This window comes from Gadus morhua, chromosome 1, assembly GCF_902167405.1.
Source record: "Gadus morhua chromosome 1, gadMor3.0, whole genome shotgun sequence".
Taxonomy (NCBI): Eukaryota; Metazoa; Chordata; class Actinopteri; order Gadiformes; family Gadidae; genus Gadus; species Gadus morhua.
The window spans coordinates 28,002,344-28,017,547 of NC_044048.1; the positions used below are offsets into that span (position 1 = coordinate 28,002,344).

The following is a 15,204-nucleotide window of genomic DNA, read 5'->3' on the forward strand; positions in this document are numbered from 1 at the left end:
TTACTGTCTCCAGGCGGAGGAAAAGAGATACGCTCCTGCCCTGACCGCAGCTTTTGGTGCTTTTCATGTCAGCAGAGAAAAGAACGACATCATATGTTGCAATACTAAGCAACTTGAAAATAAATATAAATATGGTTTGATCTTTGGTTAGAATGTTTCGATAGTTATATATACATGGTCGATTGAATAAATCGATATATATAAATAAATAAATTCATTATTCACTTACTTCATGTCACCAGCTTTGTGGGCTCGATCCAACCGGATGAAAACGTATCACTGGTCTGAGGAGCTCTTCCATCTTCTAAATCTATAATTAAGAGCATGTGAATGCAGGGGATCTTAACATTAGACGGGTTTACAGTGAAGGGCCAAGACATTTTTGACAAAGCCTTTTTTTATTTTACACGAAACATCAACTGACAGCATAACAGTGTTTGACAAGGATGTACTTTCAGAGTTAGAAGTTTTTGCACCATTGACTATTGTGGAACATCTGGTTGATGCACCTTGACAATGCATAGTGTACAGACTGTTGAGGTATACATTTTTGGGCCCTTGATATGTAATACCCTTACCCTAGTTTCATGACCTCACAGGTACAACAATACAGACTGATGATGTGCTTACAATATTAACTTTGGAGGCTACTTACGCGCTCAATTGTACATTAAGTTTGGCGTGAATTAAAAAGATTTTAAAAGAATTTAAAAATAACTTGAGAAAAAAGTTAAAGATAAAAGTGTAGCAATAATTGTGGTCGAGTGCAAAAGGTAAAAAAGTGAAGAAAAACCCCACTGATATTACGCTCATTTGAGCCCACTGAAAAAGTGATAAATGTTTAAAATTGTTTTCCGACCCCCGGGCCTAACCATTCTCTATATATAGCACCATAGTCCATGAAAAAGGCTTCTAGGCCGTTTTGAAATTATAAAACTTTATTCAAACGTGATGAAGTAAAACAATAGCAACAAACAAAATAACATAAAAAAAACAAAACACCTGTTGCTATAAAGGCTTTAATTACAATTATTTATGAATTAACCAACTTTGTTCAAAAGACTAGCTTGCAGACATTTCAATGTCTGCCAATGAAGTAGTTAAACTACTTCTGTGTTACAATCTTTTGTAAATGTGCAGGTTCTTAGAAAGAATCGTGAAGAATAATTGCTGAAACTCACAGAATATATTAAGTTCCAATTTAGATGGAAGAGTAACGAGTAAAACTACAGTGGGGGCGACATGAAGGAACATAATAAAAAGAAAAATACCTTTTGTAATGAATGGTTTCAAAAGTTTGCTTTTTTTGTTTTGGCATAAAAAATGATATATTTAAACTTAATGTGCACCGTAACTGAACAAATAGTCTCCCTCTCTGACACTCACACAATGTATTATGAATTAGGGAAAGTGCATTTTCACTAATTGCCAATTATATTAAATTTTCACTCCTGTAACGTCCTACTGTGAAAATGACGATGCATCAATAATTCTGTCAAGTGTGAGAATGGTCAAGTCATCAAAAATGTAATGCATACAATAGAACCAGTCCGTTTTCAATCTCAAACTTATGGTACAGACAACATTCTCGCCCTCCTTAAATAACAACCTGCCCTTCCCCTTCAGAAGGAGGATTTGATCTTTGTCTGACACACCTTGATTGCTATAGATTTCTTATGGTCAGGGTATGTTGTTTCAGTGTAATTGACATTCATAGACTATGGGTTTCAATGGCGACGCCAAAATGTGAACATAATTTTAGACAAATTCAACCCTGCTTAAAAAAAAATCTGCAGGGAAGAAACGGGTGGGCCAAAACGATGGGAGTCCTCCATGGGGAATCCACACGTGAAGGCTTTGACCAACGGAAATATCTCTTTTAGTTCCACAGGTTTAATAAGGCAAAGTTCTGTCCTCATTCTCGTCTTTGCACCATTTAAAGAAAAAGGGTTAGGACCACCAGTGATTCTTCAACGCCATGCATGCCGTGATGGTCTGATACAAAAGGCACTGACTCGCCTTCAAATAACCAACATCTTCCTGGTCAGCTGTGATGCTAATTGGGGGGGGGGTTAACTGCGAGGCGCACTGCTTAACCATTGAACATGATGAGTATATGACTATACTCTGTGTTAAAATGTGTTAACAGTAGTTTCAAAATTAGCCCTGCATACTGACCTGTATGGCTGCCAATAGTCATTAATACCCTTAACAATGGGTGGGTACACAATCAATTAAACATCTAATAACAGCTGGAGTTAGTGTGTTTTAAGCCAATGATTAGTACTATAACAATTATTCTTACAACTATTGCATTATTAATACTCCTATTCTTACTATGCTATCCACGTATTGCAATTCTCCACATCCAAGAGAGAAAATGCTTGCATTTTATTCATGATGTAGATTCTATTTTTTTTTTCTTTGTCCCACTCACTAACAAATCTTAATTCAGATGTACTTTATAACACACCACAGGACTAATGGACTTCCACCTCGTTGAAGTATTTTGCGGGTTGCTGTCGAGTTCTTATGAAATCCATGCTGCGGGCAGAAGGTCCTTCGAAGGCGCGCGTGTACTTAAATGCAGTACTGCCGTACTTAGATGAAGTATCGTTGTACTCTTTTGGATGAAGGCTTTGTCCAGGCGAGCTGCGTCTGCTGGTGGTACTGCAACACTGACGTGAATTGTTTTGAGTGTTTTTTTTGTAGAGCACCAAAAGTGTTGGGGGGGGGGGAGGGGGGGTGATGATGCAGGGAAGCCTTGGGACTCCGGACATGGGCGGGATGGGGACAACGTAAAGTGCATGAGGAAGGGGTCCAGGTCCTTGCACTGGTGACCTTCCTGTCGGGGAGCTGGGGAGCTGGATCAGGGGGACACTGGTGACAGACTAGGCTCAGTCGGGTGGGGATAAAAAGTGAACGAAATGAACGAGGAATGAAGGAGGCGACAAAGACTTTGAACCGAGGGAAATCCAAGTAATAAATGTCTAGTTAACAAAAAATAGAAACAGCTAAAATCATAACGAACGACCAATGTATAAAATAGTAAATCGAGGGGAGCAGTGGCGGCGGAGAATCGGGCGAAGGCCACCATCCTACAGTTTATGAAAGATATGTCTTATCAAAAGAGGAGGAAGAACTCTTTTTCTTTTCTTGGAACCCAAAGTAAAACTCAGCAGCGGACAAGGTCACCTGCTGCATGGTAACGAGAGAGAGACCGAGAAGGAGAGAGAGAGTGAAAGAGAGAGGGGTGTGCTTAAATCTGTGCTGCCCCTCCCCACCCCCACTCTCACATGTGCCGTCCTGTGCTGCAGTGTCCGAGTTTACGGCCACGGTCTAACTAGTTGTGCACAATCTCCTCACCACCACCACCAACCCCCCCCCCCCCCCCCTCCCCTGCCCTCCCTCTCCTCTCCCACCCTGGTTCCTCTCCCATGTGTGGCATGTGGCTCAGTTTCCCCCTCCCCCCCCCCCTTCACCCTGCCCGTACCCCCCCATCCGAACACCCTGATCATCAGTCTGGGCTGGTGGGGGGTGACCGGAGGGCGGGGCCGGTGGGGGCTCACATGTTGTAGGCCACGTAGATGGGGTCCAGCTGGTCGGCCAGGAAGGAGTCCCGCAGGTGCATGCGCTGCTTCTCCCCCCGGGAGTTGATGGGGATGACGCCGGGGTCCACGATGACCACCACGCCCACAATGAGGTGGTGCTCCTCCAGCACCACGTTGGTGACCAGGGGCACCAGGTCCAGGGCCTCCTGCTCCGAGCCGCTCAGCTCCGCCACCACCACCAGCAGGTTGGTCCATGTGAACACCGCGCTGTGGGAGGGGGGGGGGAGGGGTTAAACAGAGCCGTGGTGGACGACGACAGTAGGCGTTCTGCCGAGCTGTTTTTCTTTTCCTGTTTTTACTTTACGCTGTTGAGGTGATCACTTTAGACTTAAAGGTTGTATCAGCGATGTTGGCTGGCGTCGCTTCTGTTGGTATTTGAAGCGAGATCCCAAACAAACGGAGCCAACTCGCCCCTCCCTTCCGTGCATCCAGTAAAAACTATAATGAACGCAGCGCAAAACCCCACAACACCCACCCCTTGTCGGTGATTGGTTGGAACACTATTTATTTTGGTTTTGAGTGGTTGGTAGTACCATTTGTTTTTGTGTAAAATCTCAGAGCATAGGCTGCCTACAGAGACGCGGTTTACGACGGCCTGCTTATGGGGCGGGCAGCTAGGGGATCTTTAGGAAAGATCAGATGAATGTGAACATTTATGTTTCGGCCTAGAATCGCTTATGCAACCTTTAAGTTGCAGATAAATCTGCTTTCGGTGTCCTTAAGACAGTCGTGCCTTTCCCTTAAATCTATTTAATGTGAAGCCAAGGAGGGAGGGGGGCGTGGCAGGCGGACCTCTCAGCGATGCTGCGGTGGGTCCGGGACACAGAGGTCTCGATGTCGATGGGGTGATACCTCAGCCCCCTCAGCTCCAGGGTCTCGTCCAGAGAGCCCACCACGAACAGGGCGTCGTGGAGATCTGGGGGGAGGAGGACACCAGGTCCAAGAGTTAATGCACGTCCACCACGGAACACGGATATATACAACACGCATGCAGCAATAAATATATTAAGAATGAATAAGGAACAAACAGACAGCAGCAGAGATACCGTCAACAATATGTACAAATTAGAACTACAAAAAAGTGGAACACTCATCTACTCTCTTATGACAAAATGGCAACCTGCTAGACTAGCTGGTAAGCATGAGGAAAGCTAGCTCAATAGACATCTGGCTCATTTCCATATAGATATCGCATATTAATAAGACGTGCATGCAAAACATGTTATGCAAGACTAATTAATTACATGTGATACATGTATGATTGTAAAAAAAAATTAAAAACATAACATTTGTATCCTATTCCTATTTGTCTATTTCATACGTGCAACACGTTTTATTTTCCACTGGTGGCCCACAACATCCATTTTAAAATGTACGTTAATACAAGGCTCATTGACGGCTGCATTTACTTAAAGGTGACATACTATACCAGTAGGTGTGAGTGTGATTAGCCGTTACAAGCAGTTTGGAAAAATCAGCCTCTTATAACGTCAGAAGTGGGCGTGTCCACCCAGATGTGTGCTGGATAGATCAGTCCACCAGTCTTGGACCGTAGCAAACGTTGCTCATCTGTCCGTCATACATCTAGGTGGACCCGCCTGGTGGTATAATATGTCATCTTAGACCCCCAAAACACACAAACACATTGGACTGATTGGAACAGCTCATGGCTCCCCGGTGCCCCCGGTCGGGACGAGTCCGTGCCCCAGGCGGGATGCCTCACCCCCAGTGGAGTCCAGCAGCTCCGTCCTCTTGACGAAGCCCAGGTAGCCGGTGCGGGCCCACAGCGTCTGGGGCTCCCCGAAGCTGAGCGTGGTGTTGAAGTGGTCCGCCTGCAGGCTCTCCTCGCCGTAGATGGTGTAGTAGCCGCTGGCGCTGTGGGTGCTGCTCACCCAGATCTACACACACAGCCACCACCACATGGTCAGGGCTCACATGGGGCTCTCGTGGTTTGGGTTCAAATGCTGGGCAAATGTTCCCGCAGTTCCTTTTGGTCAATTATTTTTGCATAGTTTCATGAACACATTGAATTTATGGGAAAATGATAACCCAGGAACATATGATAACAAGGAATCTAGGTTTGGCCAGCATGTTCCTGCCCACTCACCTCCCCAAGGTGGGAATCTCCAAGAGGCCCTCTGGTCTCAGGGTTCACGATGATCACCCGGACCCCTGGTAAGATCTGACCACCGGAACACAGTCATTTCAGTTTACTAGTTCAAGGCAAGGCAACTTTATTCATGAAGCACTTTTCATACACGAGACGGACTCAATAGCTATCTATATCTATGTCTATATATTTTTGTGATAACGTTATCATCACACAAACGGCTACACAGCGCCAATCCTTTGATAAGGCTCCTCGATAATACTTTATGATAACAAATAATAACTATTTCCAATTTTGTTCCGATAACTCTATACTTACAGTGCCGGACTCCATAAGAGGCAGACTCTGTGGCGCCCCTCTCTCCACCAGCCTTACCCTGAAACAGAAAACATGGTAACCATGTGCTCTCATTGGGATTACCCAGTTTCCCCTTGGGTGGTCTCTGGGGTTGGTTTGGGTAGTTACCGGTCTCTGGGTCTTACCTGTCGTGCCGCAGAGACTTCATGTCCACATAGACGGTGGAGGGATCTGGACCAGCCGTGCCCTGCTCATGGAGAAACAGAACGAAACACACACTGCCACCATTAATACATTTAGACTTCTTTGAGTGTTTCATTATTTTCACTACGTCGCTTTGTTGCTTTGCACTGGTTTTCATTATTAATTACTATTAATATACATTTTCCATGACGATAATGCTCTTTTGAGTTTGATTGTGAGCGATAGTCAGATAAAGATATAGAGTTAGAGATAGAGACAAAAACAGAGACAGTTAGGGAGATAGAGACAGACGAAAACAGTCAGAGAGACAGAGACCGACAAAGAGGGAGAGATAAAGACAAAATAAGAAACGGATAGATAGAGACCAACAAAGATAGACAGTTATAGAGATAGAGACAGAGAAATGGAGACAGACAAAGAGACATTTAGGGAGGTATAGACAGACAAAGAGACAGTGAGAGAGATATAGACAAACAAAGCTTGAAAGCAAGAGACCAAGTGACGTAAACAGTGAAGTAGAGCTAAGCAGAGGCAGAGAGAGACCAGCGGTGGGGACAGCAGACCTGCATGCAGAGGGCCAGGTTGACCCTGGAGCCGAAGGCGGTGCTGACGGCCCGGGGCGAGAGGCCCAGGTCTTTGAAGAGCTTGGAGAAGGACTGGGTCAGCAGCAGGCGAGGACGCTCCTCCGCTATCACCACACAGCTCCGCACACACGACAGGTTCAGCCCCCGCGCCTGGAAACACACACACACACACACACACACACACACACACACACACACACACACACACACACACACACACACACACACACACACACACACACACACACACACACACACACACACACACACACACACACCATCTTTCAATTTTATTTGTTTTTATGTATTCAATGTTCATAAAACAAGTATAGTATTGTTATCATTATATTGTGATAACAATACTGATAATTATACTGTATATAAGAATACAGTATATATGACTTATTTGTTCCGGCGTGGGAAAAAACATCCGGTACTTTTTATTACATGAAACATTGTAACAAGGAGCTCAAACCGCAGCCATATCAGCCATGGGTTAGCCACTGTGTGTCAGAGAAGGGCGGTCGGCGGTGCTGACCTTGAGCATCTCGGTCTGGGTTCCCAGGCCCTTGGTGCAGAGCTCCATGACGGAGTAGGAGCAGAAGGTGTCTCTGATCTTGTACTGGCTGAGGGTGCTCAGCCACACGGGCAGGGAGCTCTCCAGCTCCAGGGGGGGGATGAGGATGGACTGGTGGCCCGAGTAAACACTGAGGGAGGAGAGCAAAGAGCACTGGTGAGGATTCCCTCTTGTGGGGACACGTCATGTGCATGCGTGGTCTGATCTCGGCTGTGCGTGGACGGCGGGAGTTTATGAATACATTGAAAATGTGTTGACGCCACAACAACAGTTGATTTCAAGGGGGTCCACAAAACACACACTTCTCAAGAGCCTCCAAAGTAAGACACCGGTACATATGGAAAGATACACAATCTCCCCTTTCTGCCCCATTTCACATGTGACCCAACACTTTCCCCTCAAATTTAATCAAATTAAAATGTATAGAAGGAGTCATGGAAAAAGGCTTGTGTGTGTGTCGGTTACCTGGAGAGACACCACAGGACAAAGCCCAGGCCGCAGTAGGGGTCCAGGCAGATTGCTATTTGGCGAGAGGAGTAGAGCTCACACTGGAGCTTGATGGAGCGACAGAGAGTGCTGACGGCCGCGTGGGACATCTGAGGAAACGCACAGAGAGCATAGCGGGCAGCTGATGAGCTAAGAGCATGCCAAGGGCTCACATATCTGCCGTTTGGAGGCGACCATTTAAAAACAATTCTAAACTCATGTTATCGTTATCAAATCTGATCTCTGCTATTGAACTAAACTAAAACACATTATTGATTTAGTAAAATCTATTTTTACATTGTACGTATAACATGCACTATTTAGTCGTTACCTTGACGCCAGTCAACATGCCCGTGGTGGACACACTGAAGTCCAGGTAGGCCAGCATCTCCGCTGTGGGGGGCTTGTAGATCTGGGGAGGACGCTTTCGAGGGAGGTCGTCTGGGAACGGAGGGAGGTCAAGACGTTACACACTTGTTATTATCTTAATACATTTCAAACATCTGTTGAAGAACCTTTATTTTACTTTTGATTGAACCAACAATAATCTAATGGAAGAGCATGTACGGTGGACCCTTTGGTCTTACCTATTCCCAGTAGTATATACTATATTTAACTGCCAGGTTCCTTACAGGACAGGATCCGGTTCAGTCAGGGGCCATACCTGTGTCTATGATTGTGGGCCAGGTCTTGATGTTGACGCTGGCAGCGGCCTCCCTGGACTTGAGTATCCTCATGAGGGGCTGTGTAGTGAGGATGCAGGCAGCTTTGCTCACCTGGGTATCACAGCATCACGCTTGGTTAACCTCGTTCAGAGCCAGTGAAATGCTTAACATAGTACAAGAAGAGTGTTGTGCAAGAGGAAGAGAAACCTTGATTTAAAGGGAAAGGAGAATCACAATCTCATCCCATTGGCTATGCTATTCGGATAAAACTCTACCCTAACAACTAAAATACAGCGTGAACAACACAGCAAGAAACAAGATGGAGAACTGGGCTGCTATGTGGCTCTGCACATAGGGAGAGTCAGAGAAGAGGGCATGTTCTGATGTAACTGACATAGATGGACTGTTTGCACTCTAGTCAGCCTCTTGTTTGAGTGTTGGGCAGGACTAGGTGCACTTACATCGATGATCATACGGACGGTGGGGAGGGTAGCAGTCAGGTTCTGTGGGTGGGGGGGTCTCACTGTCACCGGGACCACCCCCGCATAGAGACAGCCATAGAAGGCAGCGATCAGGTCAATGCCTAGAAAGGAGAAGAGAGGAATCAGGAAAGAAATGAGTGCCTAATGCCAATAATCGAATTGGCAGTACAGATGAATGAACCAGAGTGTGTGTGTGCACATGTTTTGTGTGTGTGCACATGTTTTGTGCGTGTGTGTGCGCGTGTGCGTGTGCGTGTGTGTGGATTACCTGGGGGATAAAGCAGCACCACGTTGTCTCCCGTGTTAAGGCCTCCTTTCTCCATCAGGGCAGCTGTGATCTTCTCTGCTCTCTTGTGAAGCTGGAGACAGGTGGATGTGCACACTGCTACCCCCTAGAGGACGAATGGAGAATGTTAAGGGGAAAGGTCATAAACAGAAAATAGAAAAACAATGCACATATCCAATAAGGCCAAGAATACATAAATTAATTACATATAAGTGAGTGTGCATGTTTATCCGTGTGTGTGCTTGTGTGTTCTACCTTGGCATTTAGCAGCACATAGAGGACATGATCCGGGTCGGTCTGGGCTCTCCACTGGAGGGCTTCAGACAGGAACTGGTGCTGAGGGCAACACCAGGAGAACCAATCAGACTCCATGCACAACATCCACCAATCAGGGCAGTCAGAGTCCGTTAATGACCGTTTAGGGGATGAATGTTTAGTCCAGTAAGTTAAAGGAGGATGAAACATAATGAATATATGGGTCTATGGTATGTTTATTTCATATGACTCGCAGGTGGCTGAGATGAGTGGAAAGGTCCTTTTAGATATGATGAGTAGGAAATGCACAATGCTGTAAAGTGATCCAATGAATTCAAAAGGACTCAATTATATGGAGTTTTCTTTTTTATCCGATTTGAAAGTGTCTGAAGATCATCTTTCCTATTATTCCGTTTCAGTCCTTTTTTCAACAATAAGATTGCTGTGGTGACAACATTGCAAGGGTTTCATAATGAAAAATCATTGGTTTCATCCCTCTTTAAGAATATATTTCCGACTTCCAGTGGGAAATCACACAAGAAGCGTATAGTCAACACTAGCCAGAAAAAGGATTGACAGGACAATAGTCATACAGTACTACAAGACAGTGTTTATAACCAAGGGTAGTAGTACACGTCCGTGATACTACTGCACAGTACATAATATAAATAAGAACAAACACTACATGTGTGACGCACATCCACACAGAGCGATCACTAGCTGCACCTTGGTGCCATCCACACGCTCTGGTTATTTAGACAGAGAGAGAGACTCCGGGGGGCACACCCACAGTAGAGGACACCATGCAGGCCGGCTGCCCTGCCCAGGGGCCACATGGGAGCAGCACAACAGAGCTGAACTGATGCAGCAAAGCACATACAAACAGGCCCAAATGTAGCACTTTAAGCGGTTTGCTAATTTGATTCATTTTATTACTAGCACTACTCTTGCAATTTCTGGGATGTATCTACATGGTTGAGTGCACGTATTGTGAGTCACTTTGGATAAATGCGTCAGCTAAATACATGTCATGTAAAAACAGGAACACTGGTATGCTTATCCAGTCATAATGACCCTTAGGCTTCTGAATTAATAATGACTGGTGGAATCCCCTATAGAGCTGTAAAAGAGGCAATAGTCCAACTGTATCGGCTTTTTCCATGTTTTATGCTGTAGTGACGATGCGAGTGGGTTATGATAATAAAATCATGAAGTATTAATAAACAGATTTTACCAACTAGTTTATATTAATTTAAACGTCAGTTCAACTGCATGTCTTGCATGGAAAATGTAACTTTATACAATACATTGTAGATACTAGTTAACCCAACCATTTGACTGTCTATCTGGTGGAGCCCATTCAGCTTTAACACCGTGTGCTTCAGACCATTAGTTGTCTCCGGGGCCACACACACACACACACCGGATAGACAGCAGCAGCACAAGCAGCAGCGACTGGTGCCAAGCCAGAACCTTACCATCACTATGGGCCACATATTGAGCTACATTGGCCAAAAGGAGAACACAGGCAGAACAATCACAGAATCATTGTCAAAGGATGATATATCGGCAGCCATCCTTTCTGACGGACGTCGTCGTTAGCTGGGTCCTCTCAGTTTACATCACAATTTATTCATGCTGATGTGTTTGCATTGGGGTTTCCATACAAATTACAGATGTTGAATCCACTACTTTGTGACATTGCGGTACAAGAAAATCAATTCATATGCCGTGTGATTTAAATCCCATTAATAAAAACAGTACGGTAGTCCAGTTGCTTGTTTAACACGGTAACAATAGTGTATCTAAATGCAGATCCCTAAAGCGGTTCCTAGTATCGGTCAGCCCTACTCTGTTGGGGTCAGCTACTCTGTGGCTTGATGTTTTGTGTGAGGCCGGTACCTTTCTGATGAGATCCTGGTCCTCGACCACGCCCAGCTCTCTGCCTACAGCCTGGGCCATCCTCTTCCCCGCCACCAGGTTCCCCACCATGATGGAGGCCGGACCGACGCCCACTACATCGAGGAGAGACACAGACAGCAAGCTTCAGTTTCTATGCAGCACATATTGCACAACACCTGACGTCTGCCTCAACATTTCATAAAGTATACATTTGATCATATTGTAGTTGTTCTATACATTGCTCTTAAATGATTGTGTGATTATTGTATTTAGTCGTATTTCATTGGTTGTCCTTCAAATTCACCTCAAGTCCGGGTGATTCCTGCCTATGTAGAGCAATCTGAACACCCCTTGTGTTTGAAGGGTGCATCATACATGTTTCCTCAAGAGCCACAAACACAATTCTTGATGACCAACTCCTTTGGATAATGAAAATGATTGTTCATTTATATTTTCCATCTCAGTGACACAACAACATTACAGACCCCCGGGATCCTGCTGTGTGACCCAACAGCGCCCTCACCTGGCTGTTTCTGGCGTGGCTTAGGCAGGTTGGTGACGCAGGTGTGGGGGCACAAGAGGATGTTGCAGGGGTGCAGGTTGCCATCCAGGAAGTTCTGCTTGGTCTCACAGATGTGGATGCCACCCAGGGGCGTCTTGGGGAGAGTGTTGGCTGGGACCAGAGCCAGGCAGTACAGACCCACCTGGTGGATACTGTCGATGGCCTGCGACAAACACAAACAAACAAACAGACATTTAGAGAGGTTTAAAAGGATGTGGCTTGGTGGCTCAGTATGTAATGGCCAAAAATACATGGCATACAAAATACGTGGACGTAACAAGGACGTAATGTGGAATCAAAGCAGCAGAGCTACTAACCCTAACCCATCTCGGCCTACAGTCAACTGAGGCTGGACCACGGAATCAAGCATCTCTATTTCTTTGTGGCAGGTCTATTTTCAGTCACACTATGCACGGCTACTTGACAGTCTAACAGGTGAAACCTTGATATATGTAACCGTTAAACCTAGCAGAGCGCACTGCTCCTTCATAGTATGACCGCTAATCACGTGCTTGGTCTCTTTGTAATGCTGAGAATCTGTAGAATTGTATGACTTTATCAGATTTACTGTATCAAGAACTGACGCAGTGCTGGGAAGGCTACCAGTGTTTCCCCTACCATTGTTCAGGCCTGGCGGGCCGCCAGGCCAACGAGCGCCCCCGCCAGGCCAACAACCGGCCAAAAAAAAAAAAGAAAATGAAAAAGAAAAAAAAAAATAATGAAAAAAAAAAATAATAATAATGCGGCAGCATTAAGTTATATCATCATTAGCATGGCACCACCAAAAAAAATTAAAAGGGATGAAGGACAAAAAGGTATTTCAAGGTTCTTCCTAAACACGGTGCCAAACGAGAGTACATTTATTCTCCGGCAGAAGAACTATACCACGAACCGATCGCGTAAATGCGACGTCTGATTGGTTCAGCCCGCCGTTACCATGGACATTTTTACCGCCCCCGCAAAACACTAGCCTCGTTCTTTATATGTCCATAACTTAACCAACTTGTGATGGCTAAGCAAGTGTTTTATATGGAAATAACCAACAAATACTCTGGCATCCCGTGAAAAATGTATAACAAATCACACTATCAGCTCTTACCACCGGGCCTAAAAAAAATTCTAGGGGAAACACTGGCTACAATATTGTTTTTCCTTCAAGCGGGTTTCACACACCTCTAAAACCAAGCTGATTGTAGTACCCTGGGAACTACATATCGCTTGGAAACACTACTGAGCCCTAGCCCTAGGTCTTGTGATGCTGTGTGTATAAGCAGATCAACAAAGCATAAAATATAAAGTATCCAGCTCCTTTTATTGAATAATATGTCCATTTGTTTTGGTCAGGGTCCTTTTGGAGACCTTAAAAAAGACCTTTGGCTACCCAAAATGCATACTGTAAACAAAAGGTTTACTACACATGAACCCAAACATGTAGAAGCATAATCTTGTTTTCAAATGAAAGGTTACCCTCTGGGCTTTCTTGTGAACCATTTCGATAGCATACCAGATGTTCTGATATGTAATGAGACAGGCATAAACACACAAAAATCAAATTTGTAGCTATTCCGCCTATGCAATTTTGACAAAGATAAAGCTCAAACAAAGTGTTTTAGCAATTATTTTTACTTAAAAAGTGCAAACTGCAATGGTATAAACACCAAAACTTAAATAGTAAAAATACTATAAATAACTACGTACAAATATACAAGAATAAGTAAAATTACAATCACTATGTACAAATAAACAAAAATAACTATTAACATGAATCCTTCCCCCCCTCCCTCCCCCTCCTTTCATCTCCAGGCGTTTAGCCATCTTTCAAAATGTTCATAAAACCACACTCCACCACAAAAAAAATAATAAAACCACACACAAGCGTGCAAATCAACCACCTGCTCCACACTCGCACTCTGGCGATGAGCCTACTGATTTATGCACACCCCTTGCACATTTGTTTTCTCACCCACACGTGAGGTGTTTGACATGCTGGATATCATCAGAAAGGTCTATCTAAGGCCCGTCACCGACACACCAGCTGTCTGCTGGTGTAGCTGTCAATAAAAGTATACATGCCCTGTTTTGTTAGTGATCGCCTCATTGGCCTGTAAGGCTTGTTTACAAGGAAGTATTGGTCTTACAGACAAGTGTGAGGGCTCTACGTCATCGTGAGACCCTGGCAAACACAGTGGATACAATGAATCAGACAACAATACCAATACCAGGAATTCAAAGCCTAAATCGCAGTTTTCTACAAAAAAACATTGCAGCGTTTCGGTTTTCTATTTTTCGGTTGACATTGGTTGACATTCCTGAGATTCTAAGCTTTCAAATCACGCAACCTTATGATGAAAATTGACCCAGCATGTTGGGGGGAAGGGATGGTGTAACTAAACCTTGCCCGCTGGCGGGATTTGACGATTAAGTGGTTAAGAATGACCTAAATAAATACCTCGTACCCGAGGCATTGCGACGCCACACAGCAACCTCATGGGTGTTTTTACATTGCACATTAGAATAAATTAGTCAAATATATATGAATTCATGATCCGGTAGTTGAAACCATCTAGGTCATTAAATCAGTACCAGTTAATGTAACCCAATGCTTAACACCATCGGAGGTATCCTGCTTTAAATCTCCTTGGAAAACCACAATTGACACACAACCATATTCTACACAGTCAGAGTCCGTGTGGCATGTGAATGACAAAAGTGATTGTGAATAATATGGGACAACCAGTGATAAGTGGATGCAGCATTCAGTAGTGAATGGGGGGCCAGACCTGCAGCACTCGGCTCATCCACTGGAAGCTATCCTCCTCGCTGGCATCGGGTCTCTGCTCCGCCACAACCACAATCCTCTCATCGTAGAACGCCGTCACGGAGAACACCGCAATCCTGCATGACACACAGTGACAACACATTCAAGACATGGACATAGACACACACACAACCGAGCACACACTGCCAAGACAGAAATACATCCTCAGTTTAAACTGTAAGTGTAAAACTCTGGCCTTGCATTTCATGACCTCCATCGACACTCCAAATGGGTCTAAAGCTGGGAATTAGCCAGGTCTAATCCCGGAAAAATTGCTGGATTAACTTTTCTGGGATCACAAATCTCTGTTTAAACAAGACCACAACCTGGTAAACGGCCAGAACATTCACGGTTAGAGCTGAAGG

The 15,204-nt window shown here is 44.8% G+C and overlaps 1 protein-coding gene across 5 annotated transcripts in view; it reads right to left on the bottom strand.

Moving 5' to 3' along the window:
- Positions 1-379: 379 nt before the first annotated feature.
- The window catches only part of dip2ba (disco-interacting protein 2 homolog Ba), a 57,190-nt gene continuing 42,365 nt past the window's right edge, over positions 380-15,204 (bottom strand). For 3 of the 5 annotated variants that reach the window (XM_030348048.1, XM_030347973.1, XM_030348219.1), the window contains 18 exons: positions 14,802-14,916; positions 11,983-12,184; positions 11,460-11,572; positions 11,036-11,059; positions 9,558-9,638; positions 9,285-9,408; positions 8,996-9,117; positions 8,534-8,645; positions 8,201-8,310; positions 7,849-7,979; positions 7,345-7,513; positions 6,786-6,956; positions 6,204-6,265; positions 6,040-6,097; positions 5,719-5,793; positions 5,335-5,509; positions 4,404-4,527; positions 380-3,818 (listed from right to left, as the gene is read on the bottom strand). In XM_030348048.1, the coding sequence (XP_030203908.1) occupies positions 3,566-3,818; positions 4,404-4,527; positions 5,335-5,509; positions 5,719-5,793; positions 6,040-6,097; positions 6,204-6,265; positions 6,786-6,956; positions 7,345-7,513; positions 7,849-7,979; positions 8,201-8,310; positions 8,534-8,645; positions 8,996-9,117; positions 9,285-9,408; positions 9,558-9,638; positions 11,036-11,059; positions 11,460-11,572; positions 11,983-12,184; positions 14,802-14,916 (2,221 nt within the window). In that variant the 3' untranslated portion in view covers positions 380-3,565. The remainder of the gene's footprint in view (positions 3,819-4,403; positions 4,528-5,334; positions 5,510-5,718; positions 5,794-6,039; positions 6,098-6,203; positions 6,266-6,785; positions 6,957-7,344; positions 7,514-7,848; positions 7,980-8,200; positions 8,311-8,533; positions 8,646-8,995; positions 9,118-9,284; positions 9,409-9,557; positions 9,639-11,035; positions 11,060-11,459; positions 11,573-11,982; positions 12,185-14,801; positions 14,917-15,204) is intronic. The other 2 variants (XM_030348192.1, XM_030348131.1) reach the window with 1 other exon arrangement.